Genomic DNA, 20,868 nt, shown 5'->3' on the forward strand with positions numbered 1-20,868 from the left:
AAATTAAAAAAAAAATGAAACATGTTTTGTTGGAAAAAACATGTCTAATCATTTCTTATTTCCGCTGGTACGACCAAGGTTTTTGCGACAAAAATAAATGAGTGGCAGAGAATCCATCATTTTTAACCTTTTTTGTTTTTTCTCAATTGAACTTATATATATATATATATATATATATATATATATATATATATATATATATATATATATATATTAGTTTATAACCCGTGGAAACCACAGTTATAAAATAAATTGAAATTTTATAGTAAACCTCAAAGTTAATAATTAATTATTTTAAATAAATTATTAATTACGATATATTTTTATTAGTTTTGTGAAATTATAATCGTTTATTCAAATAAATAAATATAATTAATTTTTAATATATATTAGACATTTTTTATTTTGTGAATTAATAAAAACAATAATATAAAATTTAAAATTTAAAATGGAGAATAAATATATTGACAAATAACATCATATTAATTAGGAGGTCTAGTAAATTTAAAATGAAGAACTAATATATTCACAAGTGGCATCATATTAATTAAGATGTCTAATATAGTCACACATGACAAAATGACTACTCTTTTATTAATATAAGGATATATATATATATATATATATATATATATATATATATATATATATATATAGGGTTAGGTTCATTTGAGACCACCTATATTTTGCATTTTAAAATTATTTTTAGAATATATACAGTGTAATATTCTATTTAGAATATTTCACGTATTTTTCAAAAAAAATGGAATTTTTTTTATTTTTTTATTTTTTATTTTTTAGTTAATTCAAGTTCCGAAAATAATATTTAAAAAAAAAATTTTAGATTTTTCCATTTATTCTGCATTTTAAAATTATTTTTTAGAATATGTCAGTGTAATATTCTATTTAGAATATTTCACGTATTTTTCAAAAAAAAACGGAATTTTTTTTTATTTTTTTAGTTAATTCAAGTTCCGAAAATAATATTTAAAAAAGAATTTTTGGATTTTTCCATTTATTTTGCATTTTAAAATTTTTTTTAGATTTGGTTTCACGGTCTCACAAAATTAGAATGGTCTCAAATGAACCTGAACCTATATATATATATATATATATATATATATATATATATATATATATATATATATATATATATATATATATATATATATATATATATATATATATATATATATATATATGCGAGGTGCCAATGCAAACGAACCAGGTTGGATTTACCATACGGTGGCAACATACAAAGAAGGTAACTCCATTACTTTTAGTTGTTTTTTTTTTTTCAATCTATTTTTCTTTAGTCGCATATACTACAACCAGTTTAATTTTAACCTATTCATAACAGAGGAAATTAAGCTAGAATTTTGAATGGCAACTAGTGATGTGGAGCTTCAAATAGAAGACAGGATTGGGCGTACAGTACTTCAAGAACTACGTGACGATAAAGAAAAAGCACCGGATCTTGGCAATGGTGGTCTACCATTAATATTCATGGTTCCTAGTGTGTTCCGAGATCTCAGCCCAAAATGTTTTCAGCCTAGGATGGTCTCTATTGGACCTCTTCACAAACAAGACAAACATTTGAATGAATTTGAAGTTAAAAAAACGACTTATGTTCATCGTTTTTTGTATAGTTTAGGTACCACCCCCGACCAAATGTTAGAAGACTGTGTGCTGAAGGTGAGTAGTAAGTTGAAATTCATTAAATCATGTTACGCCGAGTCAACTATCTACAACGACTTAGACCTTACTAAAATGATGGTGATAGATGCTTGTTTCATACTTTATTTCATTCATAACCACACAGAACGTTATGGACCATTTCCGATAAACATGTTGCTTACCCCATCGATAACTTTGGACTTGCTGCTGTTAGAAAACCAAATCCCGTTTTTTGTTCTTAAAGACATCTTCGAGTCTACTATTCTGAAATATAATGCGACCACCTCTCTTAGTTTATATATGCATAAACTTCTCATATCTTACAATATTCTTGAAGATAATTTTGTACGTCGTAATGTAAGCCTAGACAGAAATCATGACCATATTCTTGGCCTTCTACACAAACATTTCCACCCTGTGAATAATATCCGATCCGGGGATTATACGAACCCAAAGAGGCACTCAGCCATGGAACTGGATAGGGCAGGGGTTAGCTTTATGCCTTATGAAGATGATAATTGGGCATTGGCCATGAAAGTGGAATATTTACCTAGGTTTTCATGGTTCCCATGGTTTTGGAATAAGCCTACTTTGAGGATGCCAAAACTTATTGTTGATGATAGAACTGAACTGTTTTTAAGGAACCTTATTATATACGAGCAGTCTTCTTTAGTTCCTAAGTACGTTACAACTTATGCTTGGGCGATTGGTATGCTTATAGAAACTCCAGAGGATGTTGCGAAGTTGGCAAAATCAGAGGTTTTAGTTACAGTAAGTTCGGACCAGAACGCTAGAAATTTAATAAATAACATATGCAAAGAAGTTTTGTATGGGGATTTCTTTTATCATCAACAATGGCAAGAATTGGATGACTATTACAATAGTTACTGGCCGAATGCTATTGCAGGGTTGAAGCGAACATATTTCAGTAGTCCATGGAATATGATTGCTCTATTTGCTGGAATCGTTTTGTTTGTTCTTACTGTGGTTCAGACTATCTTTGCTGTAATGGCCGAAAATCCGTAATTGTAATTAATCATTAGATTTTTTATTGGTTTTTTCTGCGTTTGTTGTTGACGGTTTACTTCTATGTTTTTTTTTCCGTTGTCTTCATGTATCAATATTAAGTTTGTCGGTTTTCATTATATTGTTCCAGTCCGACTTCCGTATTTTGTTTAAAGGGATAATTGTTTATTTGTTTTTCTAATTTGTGAAACATTTTTATTTTCTATAGAGAATATTTAACGCGAGAAACCTTTGAACAAGTAAATTTTGAGAAAGCTGATTACGGACTTCCAGCAGATAAGGATTCAAAGGTTGATTTTTTTTTTTTTTTTTGTTAAAAGGCAATCTAAATCACTCATATTCTAGACCTAAAATGATTTATATTTTCACAATATAACTTAAGAATTGATATGGAAGGATAATGAAACCTGGAATAGATTGAATTGTGGCCTTATAAAACCTGAAAGAAAAGAATTCCATGGGAAAGTTATGTACATTTACAGGCCTCAATTGAACATTTCTTTGAATTGTTGGTTGTAACACCGTTTTCAACTTACTTCCATTTTTTCCTTTTAAAATAAATTAAAAAATTAGATAAATAGTGTTTTATCTCCGATCTTATTTAATTTTTTACTTATATATATTCTATTCTTCTAACTTATATAAATTATAAAACATACTCTTTTTATTAATTTGGTTTTAATAAATATATAATCTATACTTTTTTCATTACAATAATATTAAATAAATAATATTATATTTATAATACGTACGTAATTATAACCTTTTGTAAAATACGTTGTTATGTTTTATGATTTTGAATATCTATTTAAATTTTAATATGAATTTGTTAAACAAAAAAGAAACTTTAAATTCATAATTAATTAATATAATTTAATATATAACACAATATTATAAGTATTAAATATTACATTTAAATAACAATTAGTAGATAAAAAACCAGAAATATATAAATATATAAAACAAGGGAGTAAAACCGACAACTCAAAGTTAATCCCCATTTTGGGGGAAATGAATAGTATAACACCAAATATGGTGTTATACTATTCATTTTCCCCAAAATGGGGGAATAAATGGAGTAGGCTTGGAGAGGAATAGGGAAAAAATGGAAAATAAAAGTGAGTTGAACTATCTAGGAAATTTCAGTCCACTTTGTAGAAAAATATTTTTATGATGAGATTTTTTGACTGGAATGGTGGTTTAGTAATAAATATCCTTTCCCCCTGTCATATTTAGAAATTAAAAGTTTTGATGTTTAGGAGTTTAATAAGGATACCAAGTTGATATAATGAGTCGACAGCTGTGTGTTCATTCTTTTCCGCAAACTAGAATCAACATTGCATAGCAACCCAAAGTATAGTCTAAGGTGTTCATCGGTGTTGATTAAGCTATGAAACTTCTCATCCATGTAGCCACTACATTTATAATCAAAGCTAAGTAGCTACCCATCATTAAAGTGAAATGCATCTAACTATATATATATATATATATATATATATATATATATATATATATATATATATATATATATATATATATATATATATATATATATATATATAGGCTTAGGTTATTGTATCCTAACTAATTATTGTGTGGATGTAGAAATGATCGTGGATAATTCATTTTAGTTATTTTAAGAAAGGCATTTATCTATATTATTAAATTAAAAAAAATAAAAAGAATATTACCATTTAATTAAAACAAATGTAAAAATGTACATTTGCATTATTTTCAAATTAGGAAGCACATATTTAAAAATGAAATTTTCAAATTTTAAGAGATTTTTTATTATATTAATTTTGAATTCTGAATTTTTTTAATTAATTTAATTTTAATTCTGTTAGAAATGTTATTCTGTGAGAATGATGAATGTTATTCTATTAGAATATTAATGAGTTAACTATGAATTGTTAATCGATTTGTGATGAATTAAGAGAAAACAAAAAAATGACTATATTACCCCTCCTTTTACTCACATTGCTATTAAGGGTGGAAGTGACAGTGCATTGCTATACAGGGATGCCTCTCCATTCATAAAACTCATTCCAACTACTTAATTTGTTTGATAACTAGGTGTGAGACCCATGTATTACATGAGTTTATTTTTAAAAAAAATGTGAAATTTTAAAATTTTGAAAATTTTGAATTTGTAAGAAAAATGAGAATTTTTTTGAATTATTAAAATTAATGAGGTTTTAATGTATTGAATACATTACATATATACCATTTTTAATAAATACCTTACATATATATTACCTTACAAATTAAATGTGAAATTTTAATTTAATAAAATGAAAAATACAATAAAATGACAAGTGGAAAATAGAAAATTTAAAAATTCTACAAAATGTCATGTGTCCAAATAAATGAGAAGAGGACATGTGGCAAAAAACCTTCATTTATTAGAATAGATATGGACAAAGGCCCTGCATTTTGCAGTTTGTGTAGAGTAGCTTTCAGAAGTAAGTATAAATGATCTGAAACTACGCCAATGAAAATTTAAAACAGTACCTTTACAAGGGCATAATTTACTTGAAAGATTCCAGCCCTTGTCATACCTTCCAATTAAATAAATAAACAATGAGATCCCATGTGTATTTAATCATAGGTGTATTGAAACATCAGGAGAAAAGAAGGATAAAAAAGGAACATCAAATGATCCAAGGAAGGAACTGAAGCCCCATAGCTACATTCGCATATCCAGAATCCTACACAGTGGATTCCCTGTTTATCCAAGAAGGAGCATCTAGTCTCCACCTTTCCACAAACCTGCAACACTTCAGTCAAGTAAAATTATATATAAAATATGTATAGATTGTGAAATTATAAACAACAAAGAATTAACCACAGAACCAGTGAAACTGATGAGACACAATTGAACCATCCCTGCCAGCTGGACTCAAATAGCATCGGTTTTGACCCATGGTGGGCCTGGTGGCTTCATCACTTGCAACCACTATTAGCAATGAATGTAATGATAGGAACTTCTCATTGCCATCAGGGTTTTTAGGAATATGCAGCAACTGTAGGAAAGTGACAGGGCCATCACGCTTTGAAACAAGCTCAGTAAAATCAGATGCATCCTCCACATCAATCAGTTGAAAACCAGTATGATCCCCCAAAAAGACGAAATGATCCCCATACCAACAACATCAGTTTCAATTTTATAGAAGATCGACAAGAAATTATGAAAAATGTGATCGATTTTTGCATACCTTAATGGTTCCTATGGCAAAAAGTGCGATTTCGATGTTGTGGTGAGTGTTGTATTCGATTCTGACGGAGTCGCTGTTGAATTGCAGTCCGGTGGCCCATCTGGATACTCCGACGACATAGGCGGAAGCTTGGCAGGTGACGTGGATCAGGATCTTCGAAGGAGGTAGTGTGGGCCTCTCGCCACCATATGCTCGGTCCAAGGAGCTTCTCAATGTTTAGCGGGTCACCGTCGTGCGCACTGAAGAGATCTGCCTCTCCGGTGAAGTACCTTCATTATCTCCGTAAGCATATGAATACCAAGCCGTATCATGGTCCCATTCACTTTCGTGCTCCTTCGAAGATCCTGTGGCGTACCATCCAAGGTCAGGTGGCGACGGTGGAGGCGCTGAGACATTCAACAACGACGACAAGAGAGAGACAGAAGGAAGAGGGTTTCGATTTCATTCCGATGGCGGTGTGTGTGTAGTGTTGTGTTTAGAGCAGATTAGGATAGCATCTTTGATTTGGTAACACCGTGTATACCTATACGATAAGTAATATAGTGGATACCTATACAATTATAAGCTTAATATTATTGTACATGTAGTAATAGGTATTATACCTCTTAATTTTCAAGAAAGAGACAATATGCTTAATAATATAGTAAAGATTATGATTATGACTACATCACGGTTAAGAGTTTTATTAATTTTCTGCACATCGCAAAGTTATAAAGTTTTAGTCCTAACTTATTTGCTTCAATATCTTATTTGTACATTTTATGAGTCTGTACTAAATATGATGTCACTAAATTTATGATATTGATAATGTATGCTAGAACTAATGTTGATTCTTAATTTTGGATATGTAATAGGATTGTATATGTTGGTTTTATTTGCATAACCATATGTTAATAAACTGTTTTTGAAACTACCAAAAGTATTTATGAACTTTATAATTATTTATTTATTTATATAAATAATTTTTTACTAATGATGAGTGATAACATTAATGTTAAACTAGAAAGGTTACCCCCGCTACGCGAGGGCCAGAAGCTTTCAATTTTGTTTCCAAATCGATAAATATGACAGTCGTACATAGTGCAAGGATGAAAAGCCCGAGCTTTGCCCCCGAACCGTTTTTTTCATGTTTTTATAAAAAAAATGTAAAAGTTTTGACTGCAAGGACCAGAAGTGTCAAAATAGCTAAAAAATTAAAGGGGTAGGATTTAGCAACTTTGTAGAAAAGGGATCAAAGTTGTCAAACCGTTAAAGTTTTGTGGCCAAACTTTAAATATTAAAAAGTTCCTAAAAAGTGTAAAAATATTGAGTGCAATGACCAAAAGTGTCAAAATGGCTAAAGAATTAAGAGTAAAGTTGCCAAAAAACATCCAAATTTACTATTTCTAACTTTAAAGCCCAACAATAGTATAGGGACCAATTCTGCCAAAAAAATAGCAAGTTTACTATTCCTAAAATTCATTTCTTTAATATATATATATATATATATATATATATATATATATATATATATATATATATATATATATATATTAATTTAAGCATTTGGACCAAAAAAAGGTTGTTTAAATTTGATATTTGAGATTATTTAATACCACATTAAGCAATTGTTTGAGTTGTTATTCAAGAAACCCAAAGGCTAATAGAATAATGACTTATACAGTGAATTTTAAGAATAATATACACAAATATTGTGTTTTTGCCTAAAGGTAATCGCAATATTTATGCAGCGTAGTATATTTTTTTAAACACCATAACATTCGGTTGTCGGTCTAACCAAATCGAAACTAATAATCGAGTAAGGTGTCTATAAGACCTATCATTTTGGTGTTATTGATAGGAGTATTAATATTCTTTATTTTTTTATCCAATAAATCACCTGAATATCACTTTAAACATGGTAAGAATCAAGTAACTCAGATGAGTATTTCTAGTAAGGTCCAAAAGACTTGTACAAAGAGGAACAATTAATCCTAAAGGTAACCTTGTCGCTAAATATTCCATAACAAAGGTGGGTACATAACAAACTTTTCTTAAAATGAAAGAATAAACAATAAAGAAAGGTAAGTTATATGCATTTATGATTTATAAGTCTTTTAGTCAACTAAATATTCTTATAATTTAAGCATTTGGACCAGAAAAAGGCTGTTTAAATTTGATATTTGAGATTATTTAATACCACATTAAGCAATTGTTTGAGTTGTTATTCAAGAAACCCAAATGCTAATAGAATAATGACTTATACAGTGAATTTTAAGAATAATATGCCCAAAGGTAATTGCAATATTTATGCAGCGTAGTATATTTTTTTAAACACCATGACATTCGGTTGTCCGTCTAGCCAAATCAAAACTAATAATTGAGTAAGGTGTCTATACGACCTATCATTTTGGTGTTATTGATAGGTGTATTAATATTCTTTATTTTTTATCCAATAAATCACCTGAATATCACTTTAAACATGGTAAGAATCAAGTAACTGAGATGGGTATTTCTAGTAAGGTCCAAAAGACTTGTACAAAGAGGAACAATTAATCCTAAAGGTAACCTTGTCGCTAAATATTCCGTAACAAAGGTGCGTACTTAACAAAATTGCCTTACAATGAAAGAATAAACAATAAAGAAAGGTAAGTTATATGTATTTATGATTTATAAGTCTTTTAGTCAACTAAATATTCTTATAAAAATGGTTATCGTTCCATGATACATTTGTATTTTTTTTTTATTATAGGGATTCCATACAATTAAAAAGTTGGATTGAAGTCAAATAGCAATTAAAGTTTGGAATGATGAAGAATTAGACATAGAAAAATTAGTCCACCGTCATTATTTAAGAGAGTGGTTATTGTTTAAGTCTTAATGATACTCTTTATGTATCGAGTATAACCTGAAATTTATTATTTGTATCTAAGTTAGCGAATGTTGGCTATACTTTAACATTTGGATACAATGGTCTAACTAATAGTTCGATTCAATAATGCTCGTTATTATTGTTGAGTATGGTTTCTTGAGGGATACCTTTAAAATTACAATTTGAAAATCACTTTTTGGAATCATTACTATCGTGTAATGTTATTGAAATTTTGAACGCAACTGGGAATTGGAGACCTCATATGTGTTGTGGCATTAACGCATATGGCAAATATCACATAATAAATTGCTATGTTTCGTAAAATACGTTCTACCATAACTTGACTTCTCAAATTTCAATAAGGAAGGAATTACAAGTAGTTTGTAATTTCGTACTGACGTCATAAACCTTCTATATGGGACATAAGTGGTTATAAATCATATATATACCTTAAAAGTTTCAATCTTATTTCTACTTACTCCATGAAAAGTTAAAGTCTCTTAAAATGCTTAAAAACTTTCAGGCAAGAGTTAAAAAATACCTTGACCTGAAAATAAAAGTAGTGAGATCAAACATGGGTGGTGTATATTACGTAAGTGTTGGGACTTTGGTCAAACCCCTCGAACTTTCATTGAATTTTGTAAAGATCGTGACCTAATAAACCAATACACCGTGCCTAATACTCCTCAACAAAACCATGTTATAAAGAGAGGAAGAAAACCTTAATGGTCATGGTGGAAAGTATCTTGCAAACACTAACTTGACCCAACATGTAAATTATAATCTGCTTCCTTATAACGAGTTCGTCACATAGTACCTGAATTCTAGAAATGAAGCATGTAGGATTTCATAGGAATGCCAAAATCAGTGGGAGTGGTTTATTGAGGGATTTTGATCTTCAAGAATCTTCAATTATAATTCATGTGCTCATTACTATTAACACTTCATTAGGAGATTCTAGCTTTTTCCTCATAAACTTTTCAAATGCATGTGTAAATGAAACACCATAAAAGATCTCACTCAAGATGTTGACATTAAAACCCATGAAATAGCATATACGACTTCTTTATGATGAAATCGGCCCATAAACTTTGATGATTACATGAGACCAATCTTGATAAAGGGAAGGAAATAACCCTGTCACAGAGAGTGACGCCATAACTTGTGATCAATCAACTAAGTGTATTGAATCTATGATTGAAGACCTTAATTTAATGTAAAAGAATGATGTTTGGGAACATCCCAAATTACCAAAGGGTTTTCAAACCCATAAGATGCAAGTAGGTCTTTAAGACCAAATTGGACCCTAATGATAGTCATTGAATGTCATAAAGTTTGTTTGGTCACTAAAAATTATTCACAAAATAGGGTATTTATTAACTAGAAACATTCTCATCCTTTTCTCGAATTAACTTTCTTAGGATCATAATGGCTCAAGTATTTCATTTGGATTTAGAGATACATCAAACAGATGTCAAACAATTTTCTTAACTAAGGTTTACACAATGATGTTTACATAACCCATGCAAACAGTTACATTCATAAGGGTTAATAACATTTGATGTGTAAACTCCAGGAATCAATATACATGTTGAATCAAGCTTCATGTCGATGGTATCTAATGTTCGACAAAGTGATGAACAATAATGACTTCATTAAGAACCAAGTAGATTAGTGTATATACCTCAACAAGATTGGGAGGGACTTTATCATACTTGTGGCATATGGATATGGCATTCTCTTGGTGAGTAATAACAGTGATATGTTGCACAAATTGAAATAGTTATTGTCACATCATCTCAATATGAAGGATCTCAGTGAAGCCTCGTATGTAATAGGAATATAAATACATTGACGAATCCAAAGGGCTTCAAACTTTTCCCTAAATACATATATTGAGTGTGTAGTAAGTCGATGTAAATGTAACAATACTGCCCATCAATTCCTTCCATAGTTAAGGTACACAATTTTGGTGGCATGCTTGGCCGTTATCATTAAATCATTGTCTGAATCACTAGGAAGCTGCCAATAAAGATTTATAATATTTTCATGGGACTAATAATGACAAACTTTTTTAGTGAAATAAGTAATAACATATAATTGATATGTTTCTTGGCTATGAATTTAGATAATGCAAAGATAAGTAGTCATTAATAGGATACGCCGGTATGATATTAGTCGGCCAATATCATGGGGGAGTCATAAATAAACGTTGTCGACTATATCAACTATAATGGAGAAATTTGTTTTCATAGATAATGAAACATTCCATGAAATGTTGTTGAGAAATTAAATCACATGACTCATTATCATAAAATCTATTTGCGGGCCATTAAAAGAAAAGTCATTTCTATAATGTTGTCTCGATAAGTTTTCAATTAACAATAATTATAATGGAATGATGCTTTACTTCGATAAAAACTAATTGTTCGTTAGAGCAAGTAGGGGGAATAATATTAGTATCGAACATATTAACACTAATAATATGCCAGCGGATCCAATAACGAAATGTCTACCACCCAGTTTTTACCACCCAATTATTTGAACATACGGTCAATGTGGGTTTAAAGTTATACCTTAATGGAACTTTTAACTTTATTAATTCAAGTACTTGATTATTATTCCTCCATAATATGCAATTTGTCTATATTAATAACTTGTGCATAATTACATTTTATATACACAAATATAATGCATGACCACTTAAATATAATGTCATTTGGCTTAAATTAATCTTAAGTTTCATACGAAATATCATAGTATGATCGGTGGGGGTCCCATATCTAAAATGGATGCGTAAGGCTGTACTTTTCTGCTTTTGATATTAATATGAAATATGATGAAATTATCTTGGCCAAATAATGAAACATGTATAAAAATAGTCACTCGGCTAAGTGGGAGAATGTTGGAAAATAACACATTAGTATGGTCTTAGGACTATTTTGTAATATCCATTACATGTTCCATACATTTATATTGTGTACTATAATGTTTGTCATAATGACATATCAGGTCCTTAGGATTAATTATATATAGTATGATGGATATGATATTTATACATAACTTGAGGGACCAAAATTGTGTGGTTCTAATACTTTCTCATAAGGTGTAACTGATTAATTGAGTACACATTTAATAGAGGATACATTTTAAGGAGATACGTTTTCTTCTCTTTGATCTTCTCCAATCTCTCTATAGAACACAATAATCATGTGTAATTCCATCCATCGGAATCAATCAATTGGAGACCATTATGTGAAGTGGAAGAATCGTAATATGAAGTCATATACCTTCAACATCCAAGGATATCATCTTCTTCAAGTAAGTATTATTTTATGAATCTAGGGTTCTTCATGTTTATGCATAAATTGATCTTGGTTTATACCTATTAATCTTGCAGTTTACATTTCATCTTCTTCAATGCAACTTGTTATTGAACTCAATTCAAAGTCGTTCTCTTGTATGATCAATCATTGATTCCTTCTTCAAGTCATTCTAAAAGAATAATTCATTACCAAATGAAAAAGAAAAAACTAAAGTCCTTTGTACAAATTTTCAGGCTTGTGAATTGTAGCAAAACTTATAACCAGGTGTTATAGAAAATGCACAAATGATAGAGAAAATATTGAGATTCCATTCCAACATAATCAGAATTCGATATTTCATTCCAACATAATTGAAATTGAAGATTCAATTGTGGCAAAATCTAAAAATTTGAATGACATTGCTATTTGTTACCCAAACTTCTTGCTTCCTTGAAGGAAATTTATTTCCTCTGACTTTGGATCTTCAACTAATGAGTAATATACTCTCTTTCTCCATGTTTTTTTCCACATTAATTGTAGCCTTTTCAAAACCTAAATCCACAAGGAAAACATAATCAACTTTAAAAAATAATAACATTTATTTTATAAAATAAAACTATAAATTCTGATAAAATGCGATAGAAATTAAAGAATTTTAATTTATTCTCAAATATACAATCATTTCTGATAAGATCGGATAGAAATTACAGAATTATAAATAGTAAATATTGTAATAGAATGCACCAGTAAAACTCTATCACACTATTTAATCGATTTATATATGCATATTACAACTCTATCATGGAATCATTTCAACCCAACTTAGCACTGAATGGAAGTATGAAAACCAAAAAATGTTTTTGCTTTCGCTGCTGGGCACATTTGATACATATCGTAATAGAATTCATTTGATACAATACATGCATATTACAAGCACATACATGAACAATTTAAAATTCTAAATAAAACAGTTAATGATAAATGTAATTTAATTGAAACGATAGAAAAAGTGAAAAATTAATACTATACTTTTTTGTAATTGAATATTGAATTGCAAAACATGAACATTGTCAAATAGATATAATCCGAGTATGAAATTGGTCTGTATAATAGTAAATAGAGTAAACTATACGAATGGTTCCTATGGTTTGGGGTAATTTGCGTGTTTGGTCTCTAACTTATTTTTTTAACTCGGAAGGTCCCTACTGTTTGGTTTTATTATGCGCTTGGTCCGTACTATTTGTTTTTATTACGCGCTTGGTCTTTACTGTTTGTTTTTATTATGCGCTTGGTCTCAATCTTACCTAAAAATTCTATTATTTAAATATGGAAAACTTATGGGGTATGTAAGGTAAGGTGAGTTGGGTGGGGTTGAGGGTGTGTTTATTTAAATACATTAATAAATCAATGGCAAAATAATTTTTTAGGTAAAACAGGGACCAAGCGCATAATAAAAACCTTCCGAGTTAAAAAATAAGTTATAGACCAAACAAATAAATTGCTCTAAATCATAGGGACCACTCGTGTAATTTACTCTAATAAATAACTATTAGAAACAATAGCAACATCCAACTAAAATTTATTATCTAAAAATACGTGAACATATGATTCCAATTCTTAATTCTTAATGGAAACTATAGAACTGATAAAAAAAAATTAAGCATCGACTTTCCATTATCTTTTTGACAAAAAGCACAAATTTTTACATTGCTCACAATCACCAAAAAAATAACTTACATATTTTTGATATAATTTGATAATCCCCGATTTAGATAATGTAAGTATATTAAAATTGAATCCAATTTACATGATTCAATAAGGCTGCGTTCAAAATAAACAAAAATATATACTCATCGAGTATCTAAGCTAATGACGGCTCAAATGAAACACACAAAACCCTAAACATATTTTAATAAAAATGAAAAAAATACCGTGAAAGTGGCAGAAGGCTACCAGAGTGCCTGTTGGGGTTTCACGGAGATTTAATGGCGATGCTCGGGTGGCAGGGGGCTGCCAAAGGTGCCCTTCAACCTTTGTCGATAATGATGGAGTCCGATGGTAAAGAGGGAGGAAGAAGAAGAGACAATGGTGATATGTTGTGAGGGATGATGATGAACGAGTCGATGAGTTATAGGGTTTTCAAACTTATTTCTATAAAAACGGGATTAAAAACGGGATAAGGAAGTCGGCGATGATCTTTTTCTCTCATTTAAATTTATTTATTTTCCTTAAAAAGGGGACTATAATTAAGGATATTAGTTAATGAATAAACAAGATTACTAATCTATCATTATCAATGAACTAAATTACAAATTAATTAAATTTGAAATGATTGGCCCACAATCATCCCTACATCCACAGAATAATTAGTTAGAATTTTTGAATATATATATATATATATATATATATATATATATATATATATATATATATATATATATATATATATATAGGAGTAGGATCAAATGAGAACACCTAAAAAGTTGAGAACGCGAGAACAGATCTGGACCATTTAAATATCTAAATCTAAGGCTATTATCAAATGGGTCGTTTATGTTAAAATCTTAAACTACTTGGATTAAAGTGTAACTTCAAAATTGTGATAAGGCTATATCAGTAATTACTACTTTAGCTGATTCCTAAAATTTCTCTCTCTCATCTATTTCCTTTCATTTTGTAGCCTCTTTTTTCCTTTCGTGTATACCTAGGGCTTCATCTACAAAACCGCATCCATCAACCACGCATGACTAGGATCAATTCATCATCTTTATCTCACGTTGCAGCCACTATCAAGCTTCCTCCCTGGTCTAAACATTTTCGTTTACACTGTTGGTTCCCTCTTTCAATCTTAATCGATTCCAACTGCAATAGGGTTTTGTTTTCTTATAAAAATGCAAACAGAAGGGAGGGTACGAAGTGGATTCAGAGACAGATCGAGAAGGGGGAGGGTGTAGCAGCGGTTTTAGAAGTGATTTTGGTGTTGTCGTGCGGTATTCGGTGGCTCAACGAGCCGACGGTAGCCCTAGTGGTTGGAAGCTATGATTATTATTCTGGTATGTATTGCTTAAAAACCCAACGAATCTGATAAATTTTAGGGATTCCACTTAACTTCCATGATCAGTGAAAGATGCGGGAAAGAATGGGTGTGACTGAAAGAGAGATCGAGAAGGAGGAGGATGTAGCAGGGGTGGCGATACGGTGGTATTAGGGCAGGGAAAGGAGCCGACAGCGGACCTGGTTTTCTGAAATAGTTTGTGTTCCTACTGTTTCTTTACATACAAGTGAAATGCATTCAAGAAGTGAAGGAATCTACGGGAAATCGATGGGAGTTCTCCCTGTTCGTGTTGCAATTGGTTTCCGATGACAAAGCTTCGACATTTGGTTGTTTGGTGATCGAGAAGGGCTGCATCGATTCAACAACAGGTAAAGGTTCCTCTTTTTTTTTTTTTTTTTTTTTTTTTTTTTTTTTTGTTCTTGTGGGTGTTTGTTTGATTCCTTTTTTTTTTTTTTTTTTTTTTTTTTTTTTTTTTTCTGTTTTGACTGAAATTTGTGGAGTTTGATGTGTGTTTTTTGGTTTGCTTTTTAACAGAAATGGATGAGTTTAATCAATAGATTTTGGTGTTGTTTTGTTGCTTCAAATGAATAGGAAGAAGATGAAGAATGCAATATTTTTTGAGTTTGATCGTTAAGGAGGTTTACTTCTTTAGTCTATAAGAGGCGTTTTGAATGTGATTTATTCATCTGTGCATATTTGTTTTTTAATATAGATTTATTTCTTGTCGATGATTATAATCGTTCTTTATTAATTTTTGATTAAAAGTGTATGTGGTTAATGAGTTAAGCACTTTGTTGACAATAATACAAAAAATATCTTTGATTTCTTGTAGATGGGTCAAGTAAATACGGATGACCTAAATGATTGTAATGACAAAGGATGAATGAACATCTTCAACAACTTGGAAGGAATAGAAATGTATTTTATTCAACAGGTAAGGGCTCCTTTTTTTTTTCTTCTTGTTTGATTTGGCAGCGACAGTAAAGGGAGTGACGGGAAGGAAGCCTTCAATCCACCTTGGGCTACGAAGAACTCAATAGTACCGATTCACTCTTGATGTCGCTGTAGTCGATCGACAATAAAAAACGGATCATGAAGGGGGGTGCGTGAATGGTTGTATTTATTTATGAATAGCACGTGTATTCATTTATGAATAACATTGTAGTTATGTGTGAATGGTTGTATTCATTTATTAATAGTAGTGTATTAATGTGAATGAGTGTATTTATTTATGATTAGATGTTTTCATTATATGATAGAATGTGTATTAATTTATAAATAACAGTGTATTCATTTGTGAATTGCAATGTATTCTTGTGTGAATGATTATATTTATTTATGAATAGTAGTGTATTCATGTGAATGATTGTATTTATTTATGATTAGAGGTATTCATTTTATGAAGAAATGATAATTTTTACATTATTTTTATTTTCAATTGATGAAAAATGCATTGAATTTTTTGGGATTGGATTTCTATTCAATTTTTTTTTTGAAAAACAAAAACGTGAAATAGTAGAAAATAATAATTTTTTTAAGATTTTCTTTTCAGATTTAAAATAAAAAGAAATATTAATTTTTTTAGGTAATTTTTTTTGAAACAGTCATAAATTATTTTTGGGAAAAATCATAAAAAAAATGTTTATATATATTTCATTAACTAAAAGGAAATATTAATTTTTTTAGGTAATTAAAATCATTATCCCTAGATTTTAGGAAATCATTAATTAATATTTATATAAAGTTACTAATATACCCTTATAAAATGATTGGTCCAGAATTGTTCTCGCGTTCTTAACCTTTTAGGTGTTCTCATTTGATCCTCTCCCTATCTATATATATATATATATATATATATATATATATATATATATATATATATATATATATATATATATATATATATATATATATATATATATATATATATATATATATATATATATGGGGCATACAAAAAATGAATAGATTCCATGCTCAAGGAGTCGAATAGTGACATTCTTGCCATAAACTATGAAATAAAGATATGTTTAATTCAATTAAACATTCCTCAAAGGACATCTTTAACATTTAATGACCAAGCTAGAGTGTTTGATGTACATTACTAGCTCGTATGTAACGTGTTCATACTCTCTCATGAACACACTTAAATCTTCGCCAAAATAAGCAAAATAAATTTTAAGTTTTGTATACTTGTAAGCAGATATGAACAATTTTGTTTATCTAGACACCACATTTAATACCCTTTAACATTGGTGCAATTCCTTTCCGGTTTTCCCGGAATAGAATACTACATGCATGTTTATGAAAACTGCATTGTGGTGTAGTTCAAGATTAACTAACAACTTAAACTTACCAAAAATGTAGAGAACTTATTGTAAACACCCTAATTTAGTGAAATTAAACTGAAGTATGTTTTGACCCCAAAGAGGAAGATGCCTTCTGCATACATATTATAAAAATGATGGTATAATATATAGACAGATTTTGAATTGTAATGCTTGTGCAATAAAATGCTTTGAACCGAACATTTGTGGTATGAAAGACTTCAAGGTACATTTTCTCAAAAGCAAAGGGTGAAAAAAATTATATAGATACCATCTCTAACAGTTTTGAACCGTGATGCATAACCTCCTAATCGGTCTAAAAAATCATTGAATGTCAGCCCTAGCTAATTGATCCTCAAAAATTGAAACCATTTGATAATGTTGAATTTCAAACTTTAAGTGATACAAAACGTGTTATAAGACTCGCATAATAGGACCCTTTTGTTAGAACAAATGGGATATATTGTAAAAAAACCAGGATTTATAAGATGAAAAGCTATATGACCGGGTTTTGGTGAAGGAACCAAGGTATATGTTATAATAGGAGGCACATTTTGTAGAATTTATAGGACCTATTTTTCGACAACCAAATTTCTTTGACCTTTTTAACATGAAATTTTAAAATTTGGCTCACAAATTTTTTAATATCTCGCATTGAAATTTGATATCTTGCCACAACTTTGTTGGTTATTTGTTATCATCAATATTATTTAAGTGTAATGGGATTACGTTGTGTGACCAAAAGTGATCTTGATAAATATTAAACAAGTAAGGAAGGTGTGGAGTACACACTTGTTTAAGTTTGATCGAGTTTCAAAGTACACTGTCATTTAGGGGTGAATCCTTTAAACGAACGGGGGTCCGGGGGCAGCGCCCGTGGGAGCGGGGTCCAATGGGCGGCAGCCCCTGGCGGGGTCCAAGGGGCAGAGCCCCTGGCTGGGGTTGAGATGCCAGGTCAGTGCGGGAATTTTTTTATAGGGTACGTTACTATATTAACAATGCATCAGAAAATCGGATTTTCAGAGAATTGACCATTGTTTGACCCTTATCCAAATTTCCGTTTTTATGTCAGTTTTTATAGTTTTATGACAATTTTCAGACAACGATTATAAAGTCGGTTTTGGTTTCATTATTGTAGATACGAAACTATCATGAAAACATTCTAAGTTCTTGTCTCTCTGAGTCTTATCTGATTAAAGAATATTGGGAGTACCACCCAAATGCTTTAATCTGAAAGTGTTTAACACAATTCTTAGAATTCCAAGCCTTTCTATACCCAATTTCTAGCATAGATTAAAGCATTTTGTGATAATGGCAAGTGGTGATTCTGTGAAGGATATGACAAGTAAGTTTGACAAATTCAACAAGTTTGAAGGATAAGATTTTCATAGATGGAAGAAGAAGATGCGCTTTCTACTTACCAATCTGAAAGTAGTGTATGTTCTGAGTATACCAATGCTAGTCTTTCCAGAATCTGTTGAAGATTAACCTTTGGAGGCAACAAGAAGGAGATCAAAGTGAGAAAATGATGATTACATATGTCGTGGTCATATTCTCAATGGTATGTCTGACTCTCTTTTTGATATCTATCAAAATTTCGAATTTGCAAAAGAACTGTGGGATTCTCTTGAATCCAAATACATGGCTGGAGATGCTTCTAGCATGATGTTTCTTATTAGTAACTTTATGGGTTAAGGGATGGTTGACTCCAGGCTTGTTATGGAACAATTCCATGAAATGTTAAGGATTTTGGGACAGTTTGGTAAACACAATCTGAAAATGGATGAAGCTATTTATGTGTATCTGATCATTGATAAACTGCCCCCTTCCTGGAAGGATTTTAAACACAATCTGAAACATAACAAATAGGAATTGACTCTGACTCAACTTGGAAGCCATTTAAGGATTGAAGAGTCCATACGGACTAAAGAACATGATAACAATCCTAAAGGCAAGAGCCATGTTGGTTCCTCTTCTGTGAACATGGTGGAAGGAGAAAGTTTAAAGAATCCCAAGAAGTCTAATGGAAAAAGGAAGTTTAAAGGAATGGATGACAAGTCTTCAAAAAAGAAGGCTGAGTTGGTTTGTTGGAATTGTAACAAACCGAGTCATTTCAAGAATGATTGTCGTCTTTGGAAAGTAAACAAGGATGGTGTTGTACCAAGTGGATCCAAGGATCCAGAAAAGCAACAAGGATGATAATGTTGCATGGTGGGTTGATTCAGGAGCAACAAGTCATGTTTGCAAAGATCTATATTGGTTCAAGAACTTTCAACCAATTAAAGATGGATCTGTTGTGAAGATGGGAAATGTTGCAACTGAACCAATCAAGGGCATAGGATCTGTTTTACTTACTTTTACTTCCGGGAAAGGTTTGTGTTTGAATAATGTTTTATATGTTCCAGGGATTCGTAAGAATCTCGTGTCTAAAATTGTAATAAATAATTGTGGTTACAAACAAGGGTTAGAAAGTGACAAGTATATCTTGTCAAGACATGGTTCTTTTATGGGATTTGGCTTTGTATGTAATGGAATAATAAGGCTTAATATTAATTATCCTTCTAGTGATAATTTTGTTTGCATGGCTTTTACTAGTACTAGCAATATTTTTCATAAATCTGAATTATGGCATGCTAGACTAGGACACATTCATTACAAGCGATTAAAGGACATGTCTAAAATGAGTTTCATTCCTGCTTTTGATATGCAAAATAATGAAAAATGTAAAACATGCGTGCTAACTAGAATCACTAGACAACCTTTCAAAGATGTTGTTAGGGAAAGCAAGGTGTTGGATCTTATACATAGTGATTTATGTGATTTCCATGCAACACCTTCCCTTGGAAACAAGATGTATGTTGTTACTTTTATTAATGATGCATCTAGATATTGTTATATCTATTTGTTACATTCTAAGGATGAAGCACTTGATAAATTTAAAATTTATAAACAACAAGTTGAGCTTTATAAAAATGTATTAATAAAAGTATTGTGTACTGATAGAGGTGGTGAGTATTATGATCCTGTTTATTTTGAATCAACCAGAATAATACATCAAAACACAGCTCCATATACACCATAACAAAATGGTGTAGCTGAAAGGAAGAATAGGACTTTGAAAGAAATGGTTAATTCCATGTTGTCATATTCTGGTTTAAGCGAAGGGTTTTGGGGTGAGGAAATGTTAACTGCATGTTACATCTTGAAAAGAACTCCAAATAAAAGGAGTAAGAATACTCCTTATGAACTTTGGTGTAAAAAGGTACCAAATTTGAGTTATCTCAAAGTTTGGGGTTGTAGAGAATTTGTAAGGCTCATTGAACCCAAAAGGAAACATTTGGTGAGAGAGGTATAGATTGTATCTTTATTGGATATGCTGAGCAATCCAAAGCATATAGATTCTATGTTT

The 20,868-nt window shown here is 30.5% G+C and overlaps 1 protein-coding gene and 1 long non-coding RNA gene across 2 annotated transcripts; both read left to right on the forward strand.

Moving 5' to 3' along the window:
• The first annotated feature begins 1,224 nt into the window (after positions 1-1,224).
• Positions 1,225-2,852, forward strand: LOC111887142 (UPF0481 protein At3g47200). The gene is made up of 2 exons (XM_042899839.1): positions 1,225-1,264; positions 1,361-2,852. The coding sequence occupies exon 2, from the start codon at positions 1,384-1,386 to the stop codon at positions 2,701-2,703; it is 1,320 nt and encodes a 439-aa protein (XP_042755773.1). The 5' UTR covers positions 1,225-1,264; positions 1,361-1,383; the 3' UTR covers positions 2,704-2,852.
• Positions 2,853-14,724: 11,872 nt separating this feature from the next.
• LOC111887147 (uncharacterized) lies at positions 14,725-16,348 on the forward strand. The gene is made up of 2 exons (XR_002848686.3): positions 14,725-15,500; positions 15,965-16,348. It is a non-coding gene; the product is annotated as an uncharacterized LOC111887147 (long non-coding RNA).
• The last annotated feature ends 4,520 nt before the right edge of the window (positions 16,349-20,868 follow it).

Source organism: Lactuca sativa, chromosome 2, assembly GCF_002870075.4.
Source record: "Lactuca sativa cultivar Salinas chromosome 2, Lsat_Salinas_v11, whole genome shotgun sequence".
NCBI classification, from domain to species: Eukaryota; Viridiplantae; Streptophyta; class Magnoliopsida; order Asterales; family Asteraceae; genus Lactuca; species Lactuca sativa.